Source organism: Acanthochromis polyacanthus, chromosome 15 (assembly GCF_021347895.1).
Source record: "Acanthochromis polyacanthus isolate Apoly-LR-REF ecotype Palm Island chromosome 15, KAUST_Apoly_ChrSc, whole genome shotgun sequence".
Lineage (NCBI taxonomy): Eukaryota > Metazoa > Chordata > Actinopteri > Pomacentridae > Acanthochromis > Acanthochromis polyacanthus.
In genome coordinates, this window is record NC_067127.1 from 19,593,529 (window position 1) to 19,620,412 (window position 26,884).

General features: G+C 40.4%; 1 protein-coding gene across 2 annotated transcripts in view; it reads right to left on the reverse strand.

The window, feature by feature from the left end:
* Positions 1-22,585, reverse strand: part of fbxw4 (F-box and WD repeat domain containing 4) — a 52,250-nt gene extending 29,665 nt beyond the window's left edge. The window contains exons 1-5 of one of the 2 annotated variants that reach the window (XM_022207708.2): positions 22,263-22,585; positions 20,013-20,108; positions 19,546-19,731; positions 18,571-18,703; positions 18,248-18,333 (exon numbers count right to left, since the gene is read on the reverse strand). In XM_022207708.2, coding sequence (XP_022063400.1) covers positions 18,248-18,333; positions 18,571-18,703; positions 19,546-19,731; positions 20,013-20,108; positions 22,263-22,447 — 686 coding nt within the window. In that variant the 5' untranslated portion in view covers positions 22,448-22,585. The remainder of the gene's footprint in view (positions 1-18,247; positions 18,334-18,570; positions 18,704-19,545; positions 19,732-20,012; positions 20,109-22,262) is intronic. The other variant, XM_022207706.2, reaches the window with a different exon arrangement.
* Between the last annotated feature and the right edge of the window lie 4,299 nt (positions 22,586-26,884).

Sequence of the window (26,884 nt, forward strand, 5' to 3'; positions counted from 1 at the left end):
TAATTCAGTGGATAGACGCTGTAGAATTCTAAGTTCTTTTAAATCAAATGACAAAGTCACAAACAACCGCAATAATTTGGTGAGATCTTCCAGTGTCAGACAGTTAAAGGAGGACTTTGTGAGAAGCGTTTGAATGACCAGGGTCAGCGAGGAGCGCGACTGACAAGTTTTAAATTGGGATCCTCCAGAGGCAAAGCTTCAGTGATCACAGAGCTTTCTCCAGCTCAAAATGTGGTGGGACTGACGCTCAGAAGGACAATGTGCCGCAGGAATAACACTGTGTTCCACGGTGCCACACTCGAACACTTAGGGTAGAGATATTTTTCTCAATAACTAGAAATATAAAGCTGGCTACACTAAATATATATATATATATATATATATATATATATATATATATATATATATATATATATATATATATATATATATTAACCAAATGGAAGAGATCTATAAATAAGCTCAGACCTTTAAATAACAACACTGAAGATGCCCACAAACCTACTTGCACTAAACAACAATTTTCAGTTTCTGAAAAAAAGCTGACAAGGACACAGCTAATTGTTTGATTCCCAACAAACTGACAATTCAGCTATTATTTGGGTCATTTTAAGTGAAAACACCAAAACATTCCCTGGTTACAACGATTTCCTACTTGTCTCTGTCCTTTATCTGTAAATAGACGACTGTGTTTGGGACTCTGAATAAACAAATGAGGCAAAGATTTCTCAATGAGCTCTAAAAAATTGCAATAATAACGTGATAAAATATGTTTTCATTTTACAAAACCTATTACCGAGTTCACCAAGTCTAATTCAGGTTTTTATTGTACTTGTTCGTAATATTTTTCTGTTTTTTTGCATTATATTTTAACCCTCGTGACCTGTTTTAGTTTGAAAATGTGGGGAAGAAAAGTATTTTCACAGTGAAACTTCTGATGCCCACATTTTCAACATTTTTGGGAAATCTTTGAACATTTTTTTTTGGTGGAAAAAAAGAAATGATAAAAATGTTTCTAAAGAACATTCACAATAAAATCAACCAAAATCCAGTGAAATTAGATTTTTTTGTGTGAATGTTCTTAAAGAAAATAGATGTTTAACTGATATATATATATGTGTGTAATCACTTTAGATATTTTTAGGATTTTTTTAGAATATGTTTAGTCATTCTTTGAAAATATTTACAAGAATTTTCTTGTCAAATTTGGGGGATTTTTTTAAAATAAAACTTTTAAGGAATCATTGGAATTTTCTTCCTGAAGGTTTTGCAAATTTTCAGAAATATGAGGATTTTTTTTTTTTTTTTTTGCAGAATTTCTGGATTTTTTTCAGACAAGAAAACAATATTTTTTTGGTGCCCGTAAATGAGGATAACAGGAGGGTTCATATCTTTTTTGGACAGCACTTTGGTCAACTTAAATTTTTCCTAAATATGCACTGGAAATAAACTTTACTTTCCACTGTATACAGTTATTGCAAATGTACAAATAGAAAATGGACTCACACTGCACAACTCTGGAGGCTCACAAAAAATCCAGAGGTATTCAAATCACAAAACTGAGCATGTTAGTCAAAAACAGGCTCGGTCACAAAAGCACAAAGGTAACACTCAGAAAATCACAAGGAAAAAACGGCTGGGACGCTGGTACGAGGGCACAAGACTAAGGAGAAACATGAGGAAATGGGTGAGTATATAAACTCTGGGGCTAGGGAGCACACAGGTGGAAAACATCAGGGTGAGGCAGGTGTAAAGACAACTGCAACGAGACAAAGCTGAGTAAAACACACAACAGGAAATGTCAAAACTAAAGTAGGAAGCAAGAAAAACGTGACCTATGAATGGGAGTTAGATGTGACAACAGTACAACACAGTTTATAGTAGCTGGAATGTCATTTTATGTGTTAGCACGGCAATTGTGACCAGTTACAACTGCATGTTTTTTCAATATTCTCATTCATTATCTGTTCACACAGCAGCAATCACATAGATATAGACAAGAGGAGTTGTAGCTGTTAACAAATACATCAATAACTACTTAGAGCAGCTTGAAACTTCATTAAAGTGCTTCAGTGATGTTTCTGTTTATATAAGCTACCATTCAAAAGTTTGGGTCACTCAGACAACTTCATGTTTCCATGAAAACCCACACTTTTATTCATGTGTTAACATAGTTGCACAAGGGTTTTCTAATCATCAGTTAGCCTTTCAACACCGTTAGCTAACACGATGTAGCATTAGAACACAGGAGTGATGGTTGCTGGAAATGTTCCTCTGTACCCCTATGTAGATATTCCATTAAAAATCAGCTGTTTCCAGCTAGAATAGTCATTTACCACATTAACGATGTCTAGACTGTATTTCTGATTATTTAAAAATGATCTTCATTGAAAAAAAATGCTTTCCTTTCAAAAATAAGGGCATTTCTAAGTGACCCCAAACTTTTGAACAGCAGTGTACATTGAAGAGTGGAACAGTGGAGCAAAAGTTTACCGCACTATATATTAGTTTGCTAATTTTACATCTAAAATTTTAGATACTGTTACATATTGTTTTTGAAATCATGATTTGGAAATATTGTTATTTTGTGATTAGTGTCGCAGCTAAAAACTGTTTTAAACCTCAGTTCATTGTGCATTATTTTTATGATTAATCAATTAACCACGTTGTTCAAAAAGAAGTGACAGCAGCCACACACAGAGTGTGAAAGGTCAACATGGCATCTTGTGCAATCATCCATCAAAAGCACAAAGATACTAATACTATAGTGATAAAAATACAACAATAAATTGTAAGGCCAAATCCATAATGATGTAATGATTTACAATGACTAGAAGCTTTGTTTTTGACTAATGACTAATCAATACTTTCTTTAATCTCTAAAAGTGATATTCATTTACATATTATCACCACTGACTGACAGAAAAAATAATCAGGAACAGAAACATCAGAATTATTTTACATTACTTACAAACACAATACATTTGCACACTCTTCAGGGTTTTCACTCACGACATATGTGCTAATCATACAGGTCTCAAGTTTAACAAGGTGAAACCCTTGCTGTTTGAACAAAAGAGAAGGGATGTCATCTGTGTGTTTCGGAACATGCTTTGAGCTTGTATCCATTTTTCTGTGTATTCATACACTACCGCTCAAAAGTTTGGGGTCACTTAGAAAGGTCCGTATTTTTGAGAGAAAAACATTATTTTCAGGGAAGATAACATTAAATAAATAATCACAGATACAGTCTACACATTGTTAATGTGGTAAATGATTATTGCAGCTGGAAACGGCTGATTTTTAATGGAATATCTCCATAGGGGTACAGAGGAACATTTCCAGCAACCATCACTCCTGTGTTCTAATGCTACATTGTGTTAGCTAATGGTGTTGAAAGGATAACTGATGATTCGAAAACCCTTGTGCAGTTATGTTAGCACTTGAATAAAAGTGTGAGTTTTCATAAAAAACATGAAATTGTCTGGGTGACCCCAAACTTTTGAACACTATTGTTTATCTAATACCACCTCGCAAGCATCAGCTGTTTAAATATTTGACTTGGACAAACGGACTTGGACGGTTGTCTGTCTCCTTTTAAGTTTGTATCATCTGAAATGTGTCTTGCAAAATGAACACACAAAAACACTCTTCCCTGTTAAAAAAAAAAGGCTTGAGAACACCTGTACGAACCCCACATGTAATGAAAGGTCTTTATGGGTTGTGTGTGTGTGTGTGTGTGTGTGTGTGTGTGTGTGTGTGTGTGTGTGTGTGTGTGTGTGTGTGTTTGTGCGCGGTAGATGTTTCTTTCAGTCTGTGTTTATGTGTGTAGTAAGTGTGGGGCATCTGCAAGGTGTGTCTCTCTTCAGGGGAATGTCTTCCTGTAATGCCTGTCTGCATGAAGCTATTTGTATGTGTAAGGAATGCAAGGTGTGTGTGTGTGTGTGTGCATGTGTCTGTGGGAGAGTGTATGTGTAATGAGGGGGTTCAGAGGGAGCTGTGATTATTCTCGCCTCCTGCGGTGCGGGTCCTCTGGCTCTGTGGGCCCCAAGGAAAGCGCCCTGTATTTAGCGTGTGGGAACGCACATTCTGCCCCCTTATCGCTGCATTGTTGCAGCCTCGCTCTTTTCTTCTCTTTTTTTAACTAATTGAATTCTTGACTCCTGAGCCACAGGAACAGCTTGGGAGAGACCAAAGAGAGAGACATGAATTTCTGGCTTTTTCTTGTGGTTGAGTGGGGCAGAGCAGTGGGGGTGAAACTGGAGTGTGTGAGGCTGGGTGGTGGCAGCATTGCTGGTGGGGGAGCAGTCAGACAGGGCCGGCTCAGCCTGGCTGGGTGGCTGCTGCGGCGTCACCCTGTACTTACTGGAGGTCAAAGGCCTTCCTCTTTGGTGGTGGTGAGAAAGTGGCAAAGTAGGGACGGTTTATCCAACAATCATTTTCTCCCTTTAAAAACTTTCAAAGGCGCTTTTGGTCCCTGCAACATCTTTGTAGTTGTGCTTCAGCAATTTTACACAAAACAATTCTAGCCCCCCTGCCTGTTCTCACCTCTCTTCAGGGCAGCTTCTCCTGTCATTGGCTTCTGTGCACCCCTTTGCTCTACACTAGTGGCCCACGTAACCCTGATGCCAATACTCACCCCAACTCCATGTCAGGACACCCACCTTATCTGGCAGGACATTGGCACTGGGATACAGTATACAAAAAGATTACTGTCTGTTGCTTCCAGGCATGAATGAGATTGTGAAATTAGCAGCAAAATCTCTGCTTTCTTATTGAAAGAAGGGCTTCAGTGATTCTTTTATCACGTGACTCCGATTGCACAAAATATTTTTTGCCATGATTATGCTCGTTAGACATAGAAGCTGTGATACTACCGGCTTCATCTCTCTTAAACTGATGGTTTCTTGTTTTTTATTCATATACACTACCATTCCAAAATTTGGGGACACTTAGAAATGTCCTTATTTTTGAAAGAGAAGCGGTTTTTCAATGGAGATAACATTTAATTAATCAGAAATCCAGCCTAGACTTTGCTAACATGGCAAATGACTATTTTAGCTGGAAACAGCTGATTTTTAATGGAATATCTCCATAGGGGTACAGAGGAACATTTCCAGCAACCATCACTCCTGTGTTCTAATGCTACATTGTGTTAGCTAATGGTGTTGAAAGGCTAACTGATGATTAGAAAACCCTTGTGCAGTTATGTTAGCACATGGATAAAAATGTGAGTTTTCATGGAGAACATGAAATTCAACAGTAGTGTATGTTCATTATATTCATTATATTCATTCATTCATTATGGCTTGACACTGATGAAAAAGCACTCAATTGTTGCATGTTATCTGGAAAAGTGAGCTGCATCAAGGGTTCAGTTAAATACCCCAATGATGCAAAACACTACGACCACTCACAAATGTGAATATAGTTGATTAATTTATTACAAGTCTGATCTGCAGCAAAACTTAGAACTTTAAAGGTCACAGAGATCACACAAATTCACTCTTTTTAAAATCCAAAATACTAATATTTACTGACCTGGTTCAATTTCAAACAGCACAAATAATGTACAAAGCAATAAACAACCAGCCTCTGTAAAGATTCAAAACTTATTTCTTCACAGAGATAGGGGTTGTAATTGCAAAGGGGATGTAACATTCAAACGTGGCCGATTTCACACAACACTAAAGCCCTTTTGTTTTTCAATATGTGGAGTGAGGTTGGAGGATTGGAGGATTGGAGGATTGGAGACGGGGCTCAAGCAATGTCCAAGCACGACACAGTTTAAAAAGCAGTAAAAAAATATGCTTTTCACGAGGTACAGGGATGAGGAGGGGCTTTGCCTTGGGTATTATTTAATATTTACTTATTTATATTATTTATTTTCTATTTTGTTTGTAAATATGTAAATAGATAACTATAGGAGTGGGGTACTGAGTGACTGATGGTCGAGATGTAGAAGGGATAGGAGTAAATACGCTTATGCTTCACCCTACTTCTTTCGTGGTAATGGTTGAATCTCAGAAAATAGCAGGTGCAAACAAGAAAAGCACTCAGACAGCATAGTACTCTGCCAAGGCTACTCAGTTGTCATATCATTTCCAAGAGCTGAAACCTTGAAAAAAATTTGTGGCGGTAATCACGGCACTATAGAATGCAGCCATTTAATCATAATTTAAAATAGATGTACCCACAAACAAAATGACATTGTGCTGAGCACAAGCATGTGTTATGTTTGTGTAAGTTATGTACGGATACCGGATCATGTGACCTAAATATGTAGTGGGGGCGTGAATTGATGGGACTTGGAAACACCCCAACAATTCAATCAATTGTTCCTTGTACTATTTCTGACAGATAAGTCCCAATAAGACTGCAGCGGTCAATTTGTAGTAGGATCACAATCATGTGATCGTCAATAAGCAGCTGACGAAGTGTTCACTTGTTGTCATAGTTAAGGTGATGATGTGACGCTATCTCGCAATGATACAGAAATCTTTCACAAATCTGTGGATCCAGACCATAAGCCGCATCATGTCCAAAATCTAATGAGGTGGTCCTTGTGTCACTTCTGACCTTCATCCAAATCGATTTGTCTGTTTTTGAGTAATGATACTAACAGACAGACAGACATACACTGATTATCACATAACTCTGCGTTTCCTTGGTGGAGTAATGAATTCAAAGTTAAACTGGGACAGAGGTGTACTAATTTGGTACTAGCATGGTAAATTTGCCATAATGTACATCTCTACTGTACTAATTCCATTAGTGATGAAAAGGCTCATATCCCACTCACCACTTGGCTGCTATGAGTTTCTGCTTTCATTTTGCACTTGCTAACATCTCAGAAAAAACACTGAAGCCCATCGGCAAGGTTTGTGAAAGCACCCTGAGGGACACATCATTAAACTGATCCACCTGTATAGATGTGTAGAGATGGCTGGATGGCGCAGTCAGCTTTATAGTTAAAAAGCATGGCTGTACCAGCATGTAGCTACTCTTGGTGTATAAGGTGCCACCAGCGTCAATTAAGGCACAGAACAGGAAAATAAGTTCTCGGGTCCAAATAATTAGCTGAGAACAATATTGAGGAATCTCAGCAGAAGAATTCTAGTTGACGAGACCTTGATTTGTTGTGCTAAAGGTGGTTTAAGTTGGAACTGAGGCGAGGACTGGTGAGCAGTGGAAGCCCTTCAACAAGCAGAGTCGAGGCTGCACCAAAGCAAAGAGGTGGGAATCCAGAAAGAAATCCGAGGTGGACTTGAATCTCTTCAATAATTCAGATTGACTATGGAAAGGAGAAGCGCTTTCTGGTTCAGATAGAGCAGCAATGGAGAATGAAAGGTTATGCAGGAAGGTGGCTAAAGGACAGCAGGGTACCTGACAAGGTAGGACAATGTACTGGAGGTGGCATGGACTGAGCTGTGGAAAGTGAAGCTCCATCATGTTGAGTTCCCTGGACGGGCAGTGAATGATGTGCTTTTCAGGCAGCAAATCTTCTGGGCAAAGTTAAGATATTGGCATTACCAATGGTGAACCCCAAAAGATATTCTGAATTTTTGCTCAACACACTAGAAAGGAGATGATACTCTTGGTGTCATGATCAAGTCCTGAAGGCCACCACAGAAACAATCAGAGCCAGAGATCATCGATGTAAGTGATCAGCTGTCACCTCACACCTAGAAGATCCTTGGTTTATATGCCGGCTTGGATCTGGGGTCTTTCTCTGTGGAGTTTGCATGTTCTCTCTGTGCACCAACTTCCTCCCACAGTCCAAAAGTATGCTGAGGTAAATTGGTGATTCTAGATTATCCATAAGTGTGTATGTGAGTGTGATTGTCTCTATGTGCAGCCCTGTGATAGACTGGTGACCTGTCCAGGGTGTCCCCTGCCTTCACCCTAAGTCAGCTGGGATAGTCTCCAGCCTCCTGCAACCTTTAATGAGGATTAAGCGGTAAATAGATAATGGATAGACGGATAAATTTTATTCCTAGATTTGTCTCACTTCCCAAGAAAAATACCGTTTTAAATAAATTACAAAACAAACGTTCAACTGAATAACAAAATGTACATTGCAACATATATTACATCAGATGTTATGAACAACTGACTACAGTGCATAGATTTGATAATTATCTTCAGTTTAGTCCATACAAGGACACAGGAATAAATAAAGAAATGGAAAATAAATAGAAACCCGATGGCACAATAAAGTCAGGGGTTCTCTGACCAAAACCTGAATAATATTTATATCAACAGTTGTCTAATATTAGATTTCACTACCAATCTGCCTGTTAATCAAAATGTATCACACTGTAATTGTTTTAGTTATATTCATTGTGGTAAACTTAAAATTAGCTTTCAGACTTCTTCTTTTCCTTTTGGTTTTTCCCTTCAGGGGTCACCACAGCAAATCATCTGCTTCCTCTTCTCTCACACCAACTAACTTCATGTCCTCTGTCACTACATTCATCAACCTCCTCTTTGGTCTTCCTCTAGGCCTCCTGCCTGGCAGTTCAAAATTCAGCATCCTTCTACCGATATATTCACACTCCCTCCTCTGTACATGTCCAAACTATCTCAGTCTGACCTCTCTGGCTTTATCTCCAAAGCCTCTAACATGTTCTGATGTACTCATTCCTGATCTTATCCATCCTGGTCACTCACAAAGAGAACCTCAACATTTTAGTCTCTGCTACCTCCAGCTCCACCTCCTGTCTTTTCCTCAGTGTCACTGTCTCACCACTGTTTTCTACACCTTTCTTTTCATTCTTGCTGATAGTCTTTTATTAAACCCGACACTTTCCATCTGTTCCAACTTGCTTGTACACACTTCTTTGCATCTTTTCCACACTATCCATTGCTCTGTACTGTTGACCCTAAGTACTTTAAAGCCTCCACCTTCTTCATCTCTACTTCTTGTAACCTCACCCTTCCACTTGGGTCCCTCTCATTCACGCACATGTATTCATTCCTCTTCTTTCCAGGGCATACCTCCACCTCTCACTACAGATCACAATGCCATCTGCACACATCATAGTCTATGCAGACTCCTGTCCAACTTCAGCTGTCAGCCTGTCCTTCACCACAGCGACCATGAAGGGGTTCAGTGCTGATCCTTGACATCTTTCTGCGTTCCTATCCTGAATACCAGGCCTGCCCATCACTTCCTCGTCACCTCTGTTTCCTGTATCAACACGTCCATTGAAGTCTGCACCAATCACCACTCTCTGACTCCTGGGGATAATTTGCATCACTTCATCAAACTCCCTTCAGAATTTCTCCTTCTTGTTTAGCTCACATCCTACCTGTGGGGCAAAACCACTAACAACACAGAACATCAAAAATTAGCTTTTATCAATTTTGCTGAAAACTACATCTGAAACTAACTAGGGTAAAAAAAAAGACAACATTTATTGCATTATGCATTGTTAGAGCCTTTTAATAATGTGGTTGAGGGCTAATTATAAACCACATACAACTGAGATTCACGCAGAGAGGGACAAAAAGAGGCAAAACAAACACAGACAACTCTGAGCTAAATTTAGGTGACCCTATTTCACCCTTGCAACCACCTGTAGCGGCGCCTTGTCATATTTCACTGACCCTATCCAATATGAGCTCCATCAGTGGGTATGCAGTGGGAGCACACAGTGTGGCATGGAAAAAAGAGCATGAGTAAGAAAGGCAATCTAAAAGAGGAAAATAAGCCAAGGTCTATAGCCACGGATGGGATCAATCTCTTTTCTGAAGCAGCAGAGAGCAAATATGGGGGTTGCTGTCCTAGCCTTGACATTTCATCTTAGCCACAATAATTCCCACTCACAGACCTTCAGATGATATCCAGTGGAACGACATAAACACAAGGATGGAAACAGAGGTGGAATGAGGTTTGTGCGGCAGATGGAGGAGTGCTAAGTCTGTAGATGATCAGCTTTATACAAATTCTTTTCCCGCAAGCTGTTCGACAATGTATTGCATGTAATCAGTGCCACTTGAAGCTCATCAATTGACACCTACACACACACACACACACACACACTGGATTCACTGGACAGACAAAAGCAGCTAATTTGCAGAGTGATATGATGCCCTCAGGTCTTCAGGAAAGGTTTACTGTGTGTTCACAGAACCAGAACCAAAATAGTGAAGCAGCATTCAGTTATTATGCTCCTCACCTGTGGAACAAACTTCCCGAACACCTGCAGCTTTCTCTGGGATGCTCGATCCATTTTCTTGACTTTTAATGCACTTTTAATTCTATTCTATTTCTATGAGTGTAATGTATGTCTACCTTTAAATCATTTTTACAATTCATTTTAAAAGTCTGGGCTGAATGTATTTCTTTGCCATTGTAAAGCACCTTGAATCGCCTTGTGTATGAATTATGCTATACAAAAAAAAACATGCCTTACCTTCAGAAAAAAAATTTCTTTCTAGATTTTTGAACTTATCAGGATCATAAAGTCAAGTATTGCCAATTCCTTCTCTGAGTGAGACGTTAATTAGTAATGTAAATTAATTCTGAAACTAGATTTTATTTTTGTTTCAGAAAGCAAGATAAGGTACTGTTGTCTGTGTAAGTTTCAAGTTAAGTATACTTTATTTGGCTCTGAGTTAGCAAGTGGCTATGGTATAAGCAGGGCAAATTTGTTGTTTACTAAGTTTGTTCCATGTTCAATGACTGTAATGGATATCACAGAGAGAAACTACATCATCCTTATTTTAACATACAACTTCTTATCTGTCAAGTATAATTCAGATCTCAACTTGAACTAGTTATGTGCATTCAGCTGTGGCTAACGCACACACGTGCCATTGATCAGAGCTGTTCACATCAAGCTTATACAGGGCTTGCAGAGACAAATTCAGGTGATGTAGCCTGACTAAATTCACTAATGAAATTCCTATTACATTTAAAGAACATTCACAATCAGTGTACGCCGAGTATTGATTAATTCGATATCACACATAAATACTGTCACTGCATCATATCAGAGAATCACATTATATCGTAGAAAAGTAACTATCCAATACACTCACAGAGTCATACCCTATTATTTTCAGTCCCAATATTCTTTTAAGACTGACATAGACATTGATTTAACCCCTGGTTATACAGCCAGGTCACTTTTTCAGCTGCTTGATACAGTATGGTTTGTACTTTTGCATGCTTTGTGACTTTTAGCTTGGCTTATGATTAAACAGCTGAGGTGAAAAAAGTCAATTCTGCTTTCAGGAACCAGCAGGAGGCATAAGTTACTTGGTGTGCAGGGCCAAAGTGGGTTTAACAGGTTTATCAGCAAGTTGACACCTGGTTTCCCAAAGAGTTTTAATTACCCAGGCTGCTGGTCAGTGAGAGGTAGGGAGCAGGTTTCTATTATGAGGGGGCAGTGGGCTGAAACACGGTCTGCTATTTCAGCCAGCAAATTGGAGAATTAATGATGTGGATAATCTGTCTGTTGCTCTCAGATCTGAGGGACACTTTGAGGCCAGGACCAGACAGACCAGACCACCACACATCTATGCTGATATAGTGGATTTCTCACTAGCTTGTTTGAAGGAGCTACAATTCTAGGCTGAAAATTAAGACACTATATGATCCTAACTTATTTATAGGTACTATGTATGAAGGTATAACTGGACTAAGATTGGGTTTTAAGAATTAAATCAGAAGACTACTTTTAGTAGAAGGGATTTACGAACGAAAGATGGAGAGAACAGAATCGTACACATTCTGTCTGATGCTTTAGCTGCGTACATTCAGCATCATTGCACGATGACTTGTGTCCCACAGAGATACAGTCTCGGTTTGGAGGTAGGTGGATGGGTGTGTATGCATCTGGCTTTAGTAGGTGACCAGAATTTGCATCCTGTCAAAAATTCAACAGCTATCAGATGTTCCTGTTTATCCTAGTAGTCACTGTCAACAGGATTTTTTAAATGGAAAATTATCAGAATAATCACATTTTGTATCTTGCCGTGAGCAATACATGTAATCTATAAAACATTTTCCCTTCTTACATGCTGTTATCAATTTTAGAAACAAGTGTTTTAATTGCCCCAACACCAGACATACCTCAACCATTAAAGAGATAAAGTGCAGACTTGCCAGATCAGACATTTCTGACCAAGATGAGAGACATACTGACTGCAAAATTAGACCCTTGACATAAATGAATTAAAATACTTAACTGCATGAGAATTTAGTTATCTTTGTCTCTGAAACAATGTCCTTACAAGACACTAGTTTCTAAATAATTGTATTAGTAAAAAGCAGAAAATGATAGAATTAAGACTGTAACCTGATTCTGAAGTTTGACTAACTCAACAGAATGTCTGCGGAGACCATTCTCTGTAACAGGTTACAATCTTATAAGTTGCATTAAAAAGGAAAAAATAAAACAATATAACAAAGGCTGAGTCCTGCTATATGGAAACCACAGGAGCTAACATTAACTACTCGACTTTGTTTTAATCAATCTTAAGGCTGTATAAAGAGTAGGAAATTATTTAAAGATATTGGAAGCCATAAAATCCTGTGATTTTTTCTGTGTGTTTTCACTCTGCAGCCAGATGGATAAACACCTGCCTCTCTGCTGAACTAGCAGGTGATGAAGCAGATACTGTTACAGTGCTCTGCACCTGTCTGCCTGCATGTGACCAATGCTGTGATTCAGTGTGTCTCAGTGTATGTTATTAGGTGTCTGGGTGTTAACATGGCTGAAAAATCAAAGGCACTTCTAAATAAACATTACAAAGAACTGGATATTACTTTCTCATGCTTATTTCAATCCGTACTTTTACAGATATTTCACATCTCAAGCTGGTTATATGTAAACACTGTGCAAGAAGCCTTATTTATTTTCTGTACTTTGTTCTTTCTTTTTTTTAGAATGCTTATCCTTCACAGGTGTTGCTAGGGGTTGCCTGACCTGCAATGTTTAGGTGGGTGGTACATGTTAAACAAGATTCCCAAAGACTCAAGGTTTCCCAGCAGAACATTGCATTATAACTAGATGATTGATGTTATTCACGTCAGCTGTCAGTGGCCATAATGTTGTGGCTGATCGGTGTATAGCTGCAGGCAACAATGAAAAGTAGTTAAGCAATGCACAGTTACCATGTGAACTTGATCTGATTATGTAAAATGCATGGCTATAAGCAGTGATCACAAGTTTAATGTCAATTTACCAAAGATTGGGTGCAAGACACATATTATTAAGGTCATTTACCTGCTTGGGACAATATGATATATGTCGGATACCGATCTGCAAGCTAAAAGGACTGCAAATGAGCAGGTATATACACTAAGACACTGTTTTTGATGTTTGACAAGGTTTTATAACCACTAGAAACTTTTAAATAGTGTTTATCAGATATTAGATCCAGTGTTACAAGGTCATAAAAAAGGCCCATCACCTCTTCCAGGGAAGGATCTGAAGCTGGTGCTGGAGGTAGAGAGGTACCAAATAAATATAGTTGGGTTCCCCTATAAGCATAGCATGGGTTCTGGAACCAAAGTTTTAGAGAAGGACTGGACTCCCCCCTTTTTTTAGAGATGACTAGAGTAAGAGGTTCTGGATCGAAAGTGCCCAAGTGCTGAGTTGTCCCCAGGGAATAAAGGTTGGTTCTCTGCAACTGTAAGTCACTGGGGAGAAGGCTAACTGCTGTATGTGCTCATACACTGGACAGCATTCCTGCCCTTTCTGGAGTCTTTGGGTAGCATCCTGGAAAGAATTTCATCTGGGGACACCATAGATCAGCTGTGGAGGTTTCAATGCTCACATGGGCAATGATGGAGAAACACTGAGGAAGGTGTTTGGGAAGAACAACCTGCCTAGTTAGGATCAGAGTGGCGTTTTGTTTTTGGAGGTGTGTGTCTGGCATGGAAGACCATAACAAACATTGCAAGCATAATTGCTGGTTTATAAATGTAACGGTATCAAAGCATATTAGGCAAAAAATAGATGATCAACTTTGTGGTTGTATCATTTGGAAACATGGAATCCAAAAGGACTATGTTTAAAGCATCCATTGCAGGGTGGCTGGTTAGAGCTGTGGTCAGAAGGTCATTGGTGCCTGTTGTGGCAGCAAACTAAGAAGCCACTGGTGCATACCAGGGGTGAAGGAAACCGTCAAGATGAAGAAGGCGCCTTTCATACCAGGGTGGCTCAGGAGTCTTCTCAAGCAGGAGACATGTACTGTGAGAGGAAAGTAGGGTTTGGTTTAGGCTGTGTACAGCCAGGAAGGAGAACTGCTGTCCTGGAATACTGATGCTGTCAGATAAGAAAAAGAGCAGTTTTAAAAGCTCCTGAAAGTGGCCAACAAGACCTCACCTGTATCCTTGGCAGAGGTTGCTGAGGTAGTGAAGGAGCTCATTTGAAAGCAGTGATCTCAGGATCATGTTCATCATTGACTGTAAAATCGAGCATGAGATGGACAGACTGATGCAACATCATCAGCAATATCAGCAGTATGCCAGACAACAGTGGTAAAGATGGAGCTGAGCCAGAAGGCAAAGCTTTCGATTTACCACTCAGTCTAAGTTCCAACCCTCCCCTATGATCACCTGCATCTGGGTAGTGACCAAAAGAATGAGACTGCAGATACAAGTAGATAAAATTAATGGATGGACTCAGCCTTAGAGATACAGTGAGGAGGGTTAATTTGTCTAACAAAAAATGCACAAGCATGCACATGATACAAGCTCACACAAGAGTATCTGCAAACATAAAAAGATTATCACGAGGGAACATTTCTGGTCTGTGATTACACAGGACAGTATGTGCAACGAGAAAACCATTATCATGAGGGAGCACTTTTTCCATTGAAGGTTTTCTGGGAACACATTGTATATTACATATCTCTTCTGGCCTGGGAATTCATCTGGAAGCCCCTGGAAAAAAATAAAAATATCACTGGGGTAAAGGACAGTGAGAATACCTTGATTAGCCAGCTGCCATCACAATCCAATTTTGGATAAAAGGAAGAAAATGGAAGGACAAACAGTTTTGAAAATCTAAAATCGACCCAATACCCTTTGTGAGAGTTGGTGTACGGGTCATCTATGCTAATTTTGATAAAGATGGAAAATACATTGTCCCAAGCAGACTTATACTACATCTGCTCACTTGCTACACCCTTGCCATCCCTTTTTCCAGACCAAGACCCATACAGTCTTCACCAAGGGGTGCAACTGCAGGGTACCCCAGAAAAAACAGACAACGTCCCGATAGACTGCCATTGACATTGGAGCAGAATAACCCTCAGAGTTCACTCTGGGAGTGGAGGTAGTTTACTCTTGTTCCCCATTTCAGGTGCAAGTTCTATAGCCAAAACAAGTGTGCAAATTGTTACGTAAAGGAGGATGAAATCCATACAATAAAGACAGTGACATTGAAAAACTTCACTTTTGTTAAGCGAAATTCAAAAATAAAGGTGGAGGGACATGTTGCATATTGACAGGTTAAGTTTTTCCCTTGTATGACATTTTCAGGGATCTCCTTGGTTTGCGTGCCTATGACTGTTGGGCCTTAACATCTCTCTCTGAACAAAGAAAAAGCAAAAGCCCGATAAGGAACACAGGGACAAAGAGACAAAGAAATGCCGCTGGGCCACTCAAAGTCACACCTGATTGCGACCTGGTTTGAATCAGAGTCCAGGCTCCTCACTGGACGGGACCCCCAAACACACCAGGGGAACCTCGAGATACGACCATGACATCACCGAACCTTTAACTGCCATTGGTTGGCACCACCTCCTCGCATCCCCAGTGTGTCGAGTTGTTGGAAAGAATTCCTGGCTTCGTGCAGGAAGTTACTATAAGGGAGCACTTAAATCAAATGTTTGCACTACTTCCAAAGTAGCCACAGCGGCCCGCGCGCATTCAGACTGATGGATCAGTAACGCAGTAGATCTCACACTATTCGCTACTACAACTAAGAGAGCTGTTGTCTGGACAGAGACTAAATAGTTAGTTAGCGTGTTTTGCTCTGTGTTTTAAGGACTGCTGTGTCCTTCTGTGTGCTTGACTTTTTGTACGTTGTTGTTTCTAGAAGCTGCTTATTCATTCATTGGATAATTGCTGCTAGTTTGTGTTGTCGTGTGTATGCTTGCAATATGTCGCATTTCTACAAAGATCAAATACCAGAGGGTGGTAGAAGACCATCAGGCCATTTACTGATCTGTGACAGATAGAAATGTGAATGTTAGGGACTCCTGTAGCTCAACAGGTTGAGCAGGCGACCCATATACAAGGACTATAGTCCCGACACAGCGGTCATGGGTTCGAGTTCGACCCATGGCCATTTACTGCATGTCTTTCCCCCACTCTGCTCCCGATGCTTCCTGTCACTCTCTCAACTGTGCACTATAATAAAGGGGAAAAGGCCAAAAAAAAATCACTTTAAAAAAACATGAATATTGCATCATCCACAGCTGTTCACCTCATGCCCTTCTGGAGCAGACCTGCTCCTCTCTCTCTTCTCTTTACTAACCCACACTTAGACTGACACACATTATACACACCATGAGGACCACCTCCCCAGGAGGACACATAATCCTTATTTTTCACAGGTAGTGCATCTATTTAAACACACCTGGTGTTCAGTTTCACTGTTTGTCATCTTGTGTGCTTTAAAGGAACACGTGAAGCCAGCTGTGTTGTAGTGTTCAAACCTAGTGGTCATGTCTTTCCACACACGCACGCACACAAACATTTGCACTGTGTTGTTCTTCTGTCCTTATTTTGCTATTATTAGTTGCCTGGTAGTTACGCAGACGTTTACTGTATAAATTCATTGGCAGATACATTTGTCATAAACATTATGGCAGCTTTAAAAGAACAGTGTTCTGTTAATATTTGTGCATGGGTTACTGCGACATCAGTGGGTGACACGGTCAGGGCTCGATTTCACACATTCTTCTTTTTTTTAATTTTTCATTCACAAATATTAACAAACTTTGGTTATTCTTTTTTCCTTTGAGATTGATGACACTTTGATCATTGAGCCCTGATTCCAGGGTGGTGCCCCATAATTATGAATTCATACTAAGAATTTTCATTGTAACTATATTATTCACATTTAGTAATTAATTAAATTCTCAATAATCACATTTATCCAAGACATTTGGCTTTGTCCTATATTGTTAGAATAAAATATCCTGACAAGAACAATTTCAACTAAATTAAAGCAAAAGAAAACTTGACAGTAAAATGAAAAATATTTGAATCAGTGTTGAATGAGGCGTAGGAATGAGGGACCGCAAGGCTGGTTTTGGAATGCAGGCATTCATTACAAAAGAGAATAAGTAACCAGCATCACACTCAGTAAAACCACAGCAGCACAATAGTAGCGCAATAGCTTGTCATACAGCAGCTTTAGCCCCAAAAGAAATGTCAAAGAAATCATTCATTCCTCATAAAGCTGAAATATTCCTTTAAAAATGAACCACATTGGATTGTAAGGCCAACTTTACTCATGTAATCCAACTAGATTTAAGTTTAATTACTAAAATTAGAGAAGACATTTTTTTTTACACCAAACTCAAATACAGGTTACTGAAATACATGGAATTCAAAATGTGGTTAAGATACAGCTGTCTAATATTACAGCAGTCAAACATGGGCTACCTGACAGAATAGCTAGTAACACACTTCCTCACACAATACTTAAACACACTAATGACTGAAAAAGTTATAATGAAAGGTACCTTCTGAAAAAAGCAGGGCTGCAATATTTACCTATTTACCTTGGGTTTTGCCATTCATGTGAATGACAGTTTGACCTGTTCCACCAACTTAAACATTGTTGCAGACCAAGCTTGCCCCCACATGGCAATAATACTCCTAGAAGGTCGCAGCAGGACAATGTGCCCATGCAGCTACACTATAAAAGTTGCTCAGGAGCAACACAAGAAACATGACTAAGTGCCCAAAGCATTAACTCAGCATTCAGACTCCATCCACAGCGATGATCTGACGAAGCATCTGCCTCAATCCACAGAGGAGTGAGGCGACATCAGGCTCACGTTAGTTTGATAATCACTATCCGGATGTAAATCAATGTGATCTGTCTTGAGTTAAAGTTAAATCTGGCATGCCATTATTCCTTAGTGTCAGTAGTCTGTTCCAGCCATATCAGTGACTGATTGAGGCACCCATCACCATCACATTCATCAGCCTCTTTGTGGCAACTGATAGCCAACTGCTTGTAAATGATTCTGAGCAGATCCTTACCTTAATGTGGGACTAATAGCAACAGACCACACTCTGTCATACATGGGAATTGTATCTCTGGGAGAGCTGGAAGTCAAAGTCCAAATCTAGAGGAACAAAAGCAACCAGTAAGTATATTTTATATTGTGACATTGTCTTTTTTTTTATAAATGCAATATACATTTGCAGCATCAATAAAATTTAGGATGAATTAAAAACAAAGTGAAATGTAGCTTTTTTTGTTCTGAAGAAGAAAGATTACAAAGAAATTAGGTTCAGTATTATTATTTGTGAAACAAACATGGATTGTAAGCATAACAATAACAAATCAGAAATGTTCTGACCCGGACTGTTCGGTCTCTGGATCCACTGATAATGAGTCCATCTTTAGAGTCTATGCAGTTGACCTCCTGGTTATGACCTGATAACTCCAGGGACACGTGGTTTCTTCTGCTGTGGACCAGGATCTTACCATCACTGGCAAACACAAATGGAATTCATTATCAAACTTTTTAGCCTGATATCATATCTCGCCAATATATTGGAAAGACATAACCACCCACAGAAACCTATAAATCAAATAAAACTACCTGCTGAATACTGTTCAGATTCCTGTCATCCCTGCCAAACCAGCTCTAAGCTGTTGAGTTCAGCGCTTCACAGATCTTTGAAGGTGTCCTGTGTTATCAAGCACCTAGATGTTTATGGTCGATTCTTTAAGTTGTTGAAACTGGATTGGACTTGTTATTCCAGTACATCCGACGGATGTTGATTGGATTAAGGTCAGCGGAATTTGAAGGCCAAGTCTACACCTTGTAGTTTTTGTCATGTTCTTCAAATCTGAACAATTTTTAACTTCTCTCTCATGTTCTCCGCTGATTCCTAACATGACTACTTTTTTCACTTTCTATGTCAACAGCTGAGGACGTCATGAATTGCTTAGTGAAGAAAAGATGTTTTGCCCTTCCTATGACAGGACAGTTGTCAACCCTGCCTTTCAGTGTGGATAGCAATAAACATGTTTGCCAACATAGTCCTAAGTTTGGCTCTTCAAACTAATTATCCAGAGCGTTTGCTGCTGCACAATATTTAACATAGGTCACAAGATTTTTTTTGGAACTTTGAGGTGTAATTAAAACAGAGAATATGTGAAAAAAAAACTTAAAAGCTGTATTGGCCAATAAGAATTCTAACAGAGTCACGTAACAGTTCTTAAAGCTAAGATAATGATTACTGTGTTATTATCATTATGCATTATTGTTACATAATAAATGCATGTCAAATGAAGTCAGCAGCAGTACAAACAGTGTGTGAGCTACCTTCCACCACTGATCAGGTTAGAGTCTGTGACAGCAAAGCGACACACATCACCCTGATGGCCAGAGTAGATCTGAAATGGGTTACGCAGGAGCCTCTTGGTGCCTTGATGCAGATGGTATGCTCCAATATTCGCAGCCTGAGACAGAAACAGTATATCCCCGTCCAGCTGCAACCACGGCAAGAGTCTGACAAAAAGATACATGACATGTAAGTGATTTAAAATGATTATAGTAGAGTTAATATAAATAAAGTTTGTATAGTTGCAAAGGACGATATAAATAAACTTTGAATTGATTTAATGTCAGACAGTGAGAACAAATGTTATGTGTCTTTTTATACAGTGTATGGTAACTGCTGATTTCAACTGGACATATTAGATTTCTTGTCTTAGAAGGCATATTGCTTAGGTTATATGGAGCAAAATGAGAGTGTTTTTAAACACAGTATAGGCAAATGACACACTAACTTGGTTTTCCATTTGAGAGGACTCGCCCTTTTGCAGACCCCATTGAACCAGTTTTGAGCTGTCCTCACTCTTTCCTTCAGCGGGATGTGAGGATATCTGCAATGACAGTGACAGTTTATTACCACCATGCTTTGACCAATGGAGAATTTGAAGGGCTGACTGTTAATTTGCTTGTTAAGATGAAAACAATTATTTGATTCTTTTAAACCATCCCCATTCAGCTGGAGTTTTACATTTATCCATTACACTCAAGCCCATGTAAAAGAAGTTCACACAGTGCTAATTGAGATAATCAGATGGAGGTAAATCTGTTTGTATTTTGCATGTCAGAGTTTTAAATCTGGTGACTGTAGTGACATTTCTGCAATGGCGGACCTAGATTTTTAGTCTCCAAAATGAACACACACAGATGTTTTTGTATCAGTGTTACTTTTTGGGGTTCAAGGTCATAAAACAGCAAAAAGTTAAGAAATGTGATATTAGATGAAGTGCCTGATATACAATAAGTATTTCTGGCTCAGCAGATAATGTTTTATTTACACCTAATTTTAATGCTTGATGTCTATTCTAATTACTTGCATCTAATTTAGGAGCAATCCTGATTCCTCATCATATGTTGGTAACAAAAAAAATCACTGGTCATACATTTCATTTACTTTCAATCAGGAGTTACAAAACTATAAGAATGAGACAAAAACAAAATTTCTAACTGCTGTAAGCACAAAAAACATGTGATTCACCTTCATTGCAATCTATCTGCATTATTCTTCACACCTTCCTGAACTTTCTGTCTAAACAACAGTAATTAAAAGACAAGATGGCAGCTGTCAGTGAACAAGGTCAAAATATTATTTCAATGCATCCGACAGAATCTGCTGTACTGACAGAACACATGGTTGTTTGAGGACACAGGATACACATTTACAAAAGCTTTACTTCTGTTCACTTTCTTGGGGGGAAAATGATATTTTGTGCCTGAAATCTACTAATAGATTTAAATGATCTAAAGTAGAAAGATTATTGCATGAGACAGAAGCTATGGACAATTCACATGGATGTTCTAACACTGATGATGATTGGCTTGTCAGACCCTAGACTGTTATGCTTTCTGTATCGGTGAACATGTCTGCCAGCACCCACGTAATGTAAAGTTCAACATCTGCCTGAGTCTGGAAGAGGCCACGCGGGTCCGCTGATGCTGCTGATGTCCGTGTGTACTCACTATGCAAAGGCAGGACTCAGCTCAGGGTTCAAGTCCAGAACAAACAGATGCTGTAGGGAATGAAGTGGACTATAAAGGAATATAATACCAAAAGCTATACAAATGTGGCGTTCGCAGCTATCCATATTCATTCATTAACTTTATGTCACCCTGAATTGGCCAAATACTAGAGTGATTACAACATATACACTGATCCGGCATCACACCATGACCACCTGTCTAATCTTGTGTTGGTCTCCTGTATGCTGCTAAAAGTCCTCTGACCCAGTGGGGCATGGACACAGGACCTCTGGGGATGTTCAGATGGTGGCAGTGAACTCTGTGGGTCCTGTGGCTTGCAGGGTGGGACCTACCTAGATCAGGCTTATCCTGGAACATCACACAGATGCTCGGTAAGATTTGGATCCGAGGAGTGAGGAACCCAGGTGAACACTTTAGCTGTTACCCGGGCCACTCCTGAGCAGTTTTTTGTGGTGTGTCGGGGGTGCATTGTCCTGCTGAGGGTGGAAACTGGCATCAAGGACTGCTGTTGCTATGGGGAGGGTTATAGGGTTGCTTGACCTGCAGTGTTTAGGTGGGTGGTACATGTCAAACATCCACATGAATGTCAGGACTCAAGGTTTCTCAGCAGAACATTGCATTATAACAAGACGATCGATGTTATTCACTTCACCTGTCAGTAGTCACAACTCTACGGCTGATGGGTGTAAACATCATAATGGGACAGTGCTAAATTTAAATGCACTTCTTGAGTAACATGCTTAAATGTATTCAGTTTGATGTTTCACAGCCCTAATGTGTGGACGACAAACGTTAGAACAAGCTATGAGAGTTAAAGTAAACACGTAGCTAGAGACTCTTCCAACGCGCTAAGGATGTTCACATGAGTGCCAGCCCACTAGCCCACGAACAGCTGATGACACAACGTGTCAGCAGAGTTCATGAATGACTGTCAGCACAGTCACACAGCTTAGCCTAGCGCCAAGCTTAAAACACGCTGTAGCATCGGTGAGCGACTGTTGTCTTACATGTCTGTCCCATCCCGAGTAATTCCGGTGTTTAGAAACTCCTTAGCAATCTTCCTCCACACCGCGTCTCGGTTTACAAAGCGGTGCATGCTTTTACAAACTTGAGAAAGCCGACAGAGAGATTTGTGGTCCAAAAAAGACACGACATGATATAGGACATCCTCTGGCAGCTGGGAAAACAGCATAGCGAACTCTCCACATTCGGCTGTCGGCGGTGTGTTGGTCTACACACGGCGGCAGTTTGTAGAAGCGAATGAGAAACAGAGTGAACAGCAGTCCATCTTTCAGAGCAGCGGCACAAAGTAAACAGGAAGTCATTCAAGCAGTGGTCGGACGGCTGATGACGTCATGACGTACGGTGTTGCGTTTAAGTTTTGCTGCGTGTGGTTTCCTATTTGAACAAAGACGCATAGAAATCTAATTTTTTATGAAGTTGACATTTCGCCTTGATAATTTGCTTTCCTTCTATCAACACATACTTAACTGAGGTTAGTGCTGCAAAACTATCTTTAATAAAATCGCATAGTAATTGAAATATCAAACTCATTCTAACAGATCATATGATAACCAACAGACTGCAACACTCCTAATTTGTTCCTATTATGAAAACATCAATATATGCAGCTAGCTTTGAAATAGTATTTCCAAAATAATTGCTGAGAAGTTGGAAATGTGTCTAGCTCCTTCTTAAATATCATGACCAGTACATTGTAAAATTCCTGATAGCATGTCCATTCAATGCAGTTCAGTGTCCCACTTTGATAATGAAAATAATGTACTTTTGGCCTTTTTGAACAACAGCAATAAGAACTAAAGTGTTGAAGCTTCATGAATGAAGAATTCATGAAAGAACTGTTGTACTGCATTTTATTAGATTTCATATGTGCATGTGAATTTAGCCTACACTGTGCAAACACACACACAAGCATTGTCTGAGTTGCTCTTAGCTATTAATAATGCTAATAAAAACATTCCAATAGAACTTTTCTGATGAAAGGTGCAAATTTATTTGCAATTAAACAAGACATACAAATTGTTTTCATTCAGTTTCTTTACAAGTTTGGTAGCAGCATTTTGGGATGACCAGAGGAACGATGCTGACTTAAGCCCTTTCAGACATGGAACATTTCTGAGTTCATCAATCTATTTTAAATTGATAACATCCCATCATACAAGCCTTTTTCAAGCAGAGGTCACTCTTCTGTTTATGTTACTCATGGCTGCATTCACATATAGCACATACAGTTCCACAGGGCGTTGTGGTACACAATATTTGTCATTCATACAAGACTAGCCAATACACCAAATTATGTATAATGCAAAATAAAACAAATAAATAATAATAATAAAAAATCTCAGCTGATCAAAGTGTCCAAATAACTAACAGCCCAGTTTATGAATGATTTCTTAAACAGTGAAACCAGAAGTTCAGGAGTTCAGCTGATAGGACTCTGTGTGACAGCTCACCTGTCTGAGGAAGTTCATAGTGTGACCTACTTTTAGATCCTGATCGGCCCTTTCTTCATGTCTGAGCAATTTACAGTGAAACCCAAATATTGAGACTGCAGGTTTGTAATACACTATGAAGACATAGTCAAACTGTCATTCTGTCTGTGACGGAATCACCTGTCTGATGTGAAGACATGTAGACCTACATAGTGATCTGGTCCTGGTTTGCACTCCATGCTCACTAAGGGTTAATTTAGAATCGAAGGACAATAAAACGCTGGATCCGTTGTATGCAAATTCCCAGGAGGCGTACATCTCTTCACCCCTCCCTCTGCTTGGTTGCTCAGACCACACGTATGGTGAATAAACAACCCCCTAACATTCACAGTATATGGAAATAGTATGTTGAGACCAGTGAGAGACTGAGGGACTGCTTTGAATCAACAGGCTGGGAAGCATTGTGTAGACCTCATGGGGAGGACATAGATGGCCTGACCCACCGCATCAATGACTATATTAATTTCCGCATGGAGAACACTGTGCCTACCAAGAAGGTACAGTGTTTCTCCAGTGACCAACCATGAGTGACCCCTGAGCTGATGGATCTGCTTAACAAGAAGAAGAGGGGCTTTGGATCCGGACACAGAGAGGAGATGAGGAGGATCCAGAGGGAGCTCAAGAAGAAGATAGGGAAGGCAAGGACAGCTACAGGAGGAAACTGGAACATCACCTCACCCAAAACAAAGCCAGAGAAGTGTGGAGAGGTCTGAAAACCATCTCAGGACACACCAACAGTGGGGGAAGGAGGCCTGCATCTGGAGACCAGAAATGGGTAAATGACCAGAAAAGGCTTCACTCCTCCCTGAAAACAATACAACACTATTCCTTTTTCAGTTTCCACCATTCTACAATTCTACAATTTCATTTAGCAGACGCTTTTGTCCAAAGCGACGTACAACACGAGCAAGAATTCAGACATAAGGAAAAACCTTTAGTAAGTGCTTCAAGTGCGATTGGTCAAAGGTGTTTGCCATCAAGTTGCAGAAGAAGTGCCAACCCCCCCCCCCCACCCCCACCCCCCCACCCCCTTTTTTCAACTTTGTCAGTGCTAAATAAGTGCTGGGTTTTGGACCACCTGACTTATTCTACCCCTAAGGTGGAGTCGGATTAAGTGCCTAGGTGTTCTCTGAACAATTGAATCTTAAATTGTCTCTTAAAAGTAGAAAGGGACTCAGCAGAACGCACAGAGTTTGGTAGTTTGTTCCACCATTTGGGAGCAACAGAGGAGAAGAGTCTGGTTAGAGATTTCGAGCTGTGCTGGGCTGGAAGCACCAGGCGTCTCTCACATGCAGAGCGAAGTGGGCGTGAAGTGGAGTAGACCTGGATCAGGGAATTCAGGTAGGCTGGGACTGTTCTTGTAAATGTTTTGTAAGCCAGGAGGAGAGTTTTGAATTTGATTCTGGCTGCAACTGGAAGCCCGTGAAGGGAGATGAACAGGGGAGTGACATGAGCTCTTTTGGACTGGTTGAAGACCAGACACGCTGCTGCATTCTGGATCATCTGAAGAGGTTTGACTGCACATGCAGGGAGACCTGCCTGAAGAGAGTTGCAGTAGTCAATGTGTGACATCACAAGAGCCTGAACCAGAAGTTGTGCGGCCTGTTGGGTCAGGAAGGATCTGATCTTCCTGATGTTGTAGAGGGCATGACGACAAGATCGAGAAACTGAGGCCATGTGAACCTTAAAGGTCAGCTGGTCATCAATCATGACACCCAGGTTTCTGGCTGAGTTTGTGGGCACAAGTAGGCTCGAGTGAAGTTGGACACTGATCTGAGGCTGAACAGATGGACAAGCTGGAAAGACCATGAGTTCAGTCTTAGACAGATTTCGCTAAAGGTGCCGTTCCTTCATCCATGTGAAGATATCAGCCAGACATGCTGATATCCGAGCTGAAACTGTTGTGTCGTCAGGTGGAAAAGAGAGGAAAAGGTGAATGTCTTCAGCATAACAGTGGTAGGAGAGCCATGGGAGCGGATCACTGCACCAAGTGAGGTGGTGTACAGAGAGAAGAGTAAGGGACCAAGCACTGACCCCTGAGGGACCCCTGTTGATAGGCCATGTGACCTTGACACCTCCCCTCGCCATGACACCCTGAAGGATCTGCCTGTGAGGTAGGACTTGAACCACAACAGGACAGAACCTGAGATGCCGAGCTCAGAAAGTGTGGAGAGGAGGATTTGATGGTTCACGGTGTCAAAGGCAGCAGACAAGTCCAGCAGTAGTAGGACAGAGGACTGACCAGCAGCTCTCGCCAGCCGCAGAGATGCTGTGACTGATAGGAGTGCAGTCTCAGTGGAGTGGTCGCACCTGAAGCCTGACTGAAAAGGGTCAAGTTGGTTGTTCCGCAGATGTTCAGAGACTTGGTTAAATACTGAGTACTCCAGTATTTTCGACAGGAATGGTAGAAGTGAGACTGGCCTGTAGTTTTCAACCTGGGCTGGGTTGAGATGAGGCTTTTTGAGCAGTGGGGAGGCACGGGTTTGTTTAAAAGTAGCAGGAAAAATACCAGTTTCCAGGGAGGAGTTGACAATGTGCGTGACTGCAGGTTTGATTGTGGGCAAGATGGTCTGCAGGATGCTGGTGGGTATTGAATCGCTCTTATTAGTCACCCTATGTTCCTGCCTCTTCTGGAAGAAACTATTCACTCCAGATCTCCATCCTTTTTGCAAAGTCTACCACCAGCTGTCCTTCTGCATTCCTATCCTGGATACCAGACCTGCCCATCACTTCCTCATCAGCTCTGTTGCCTGCACCAACATGTCCACTGAAGTCTGCACCAATCAGGACTCTCACTTCTGGGGATACTCTGCATCACTTCACCAAACTCCCTCCAGAGTTTCTCTTTCTCTTCTAGCTCACATCCTACCTGTGGAGCAAAACGACTAACAACACCGAATATGACTCGGTGAATTTCTGGCCTCAGACTTGCCACTCTATATGACACTCTTTTTGCCTCCAGGACATTCCTAACAAACTCTTTCTTCAAGTGAACTCCTACTCCGTTTCTCTTTCTATCCATGCCGTGATAAAACAGCTTGAACCCTGTTCCTAAACTTCTAGCCTTGCTACCTTTCCACCTGGTCTCCTAAGCACACAGTACATTCATCTTCCTC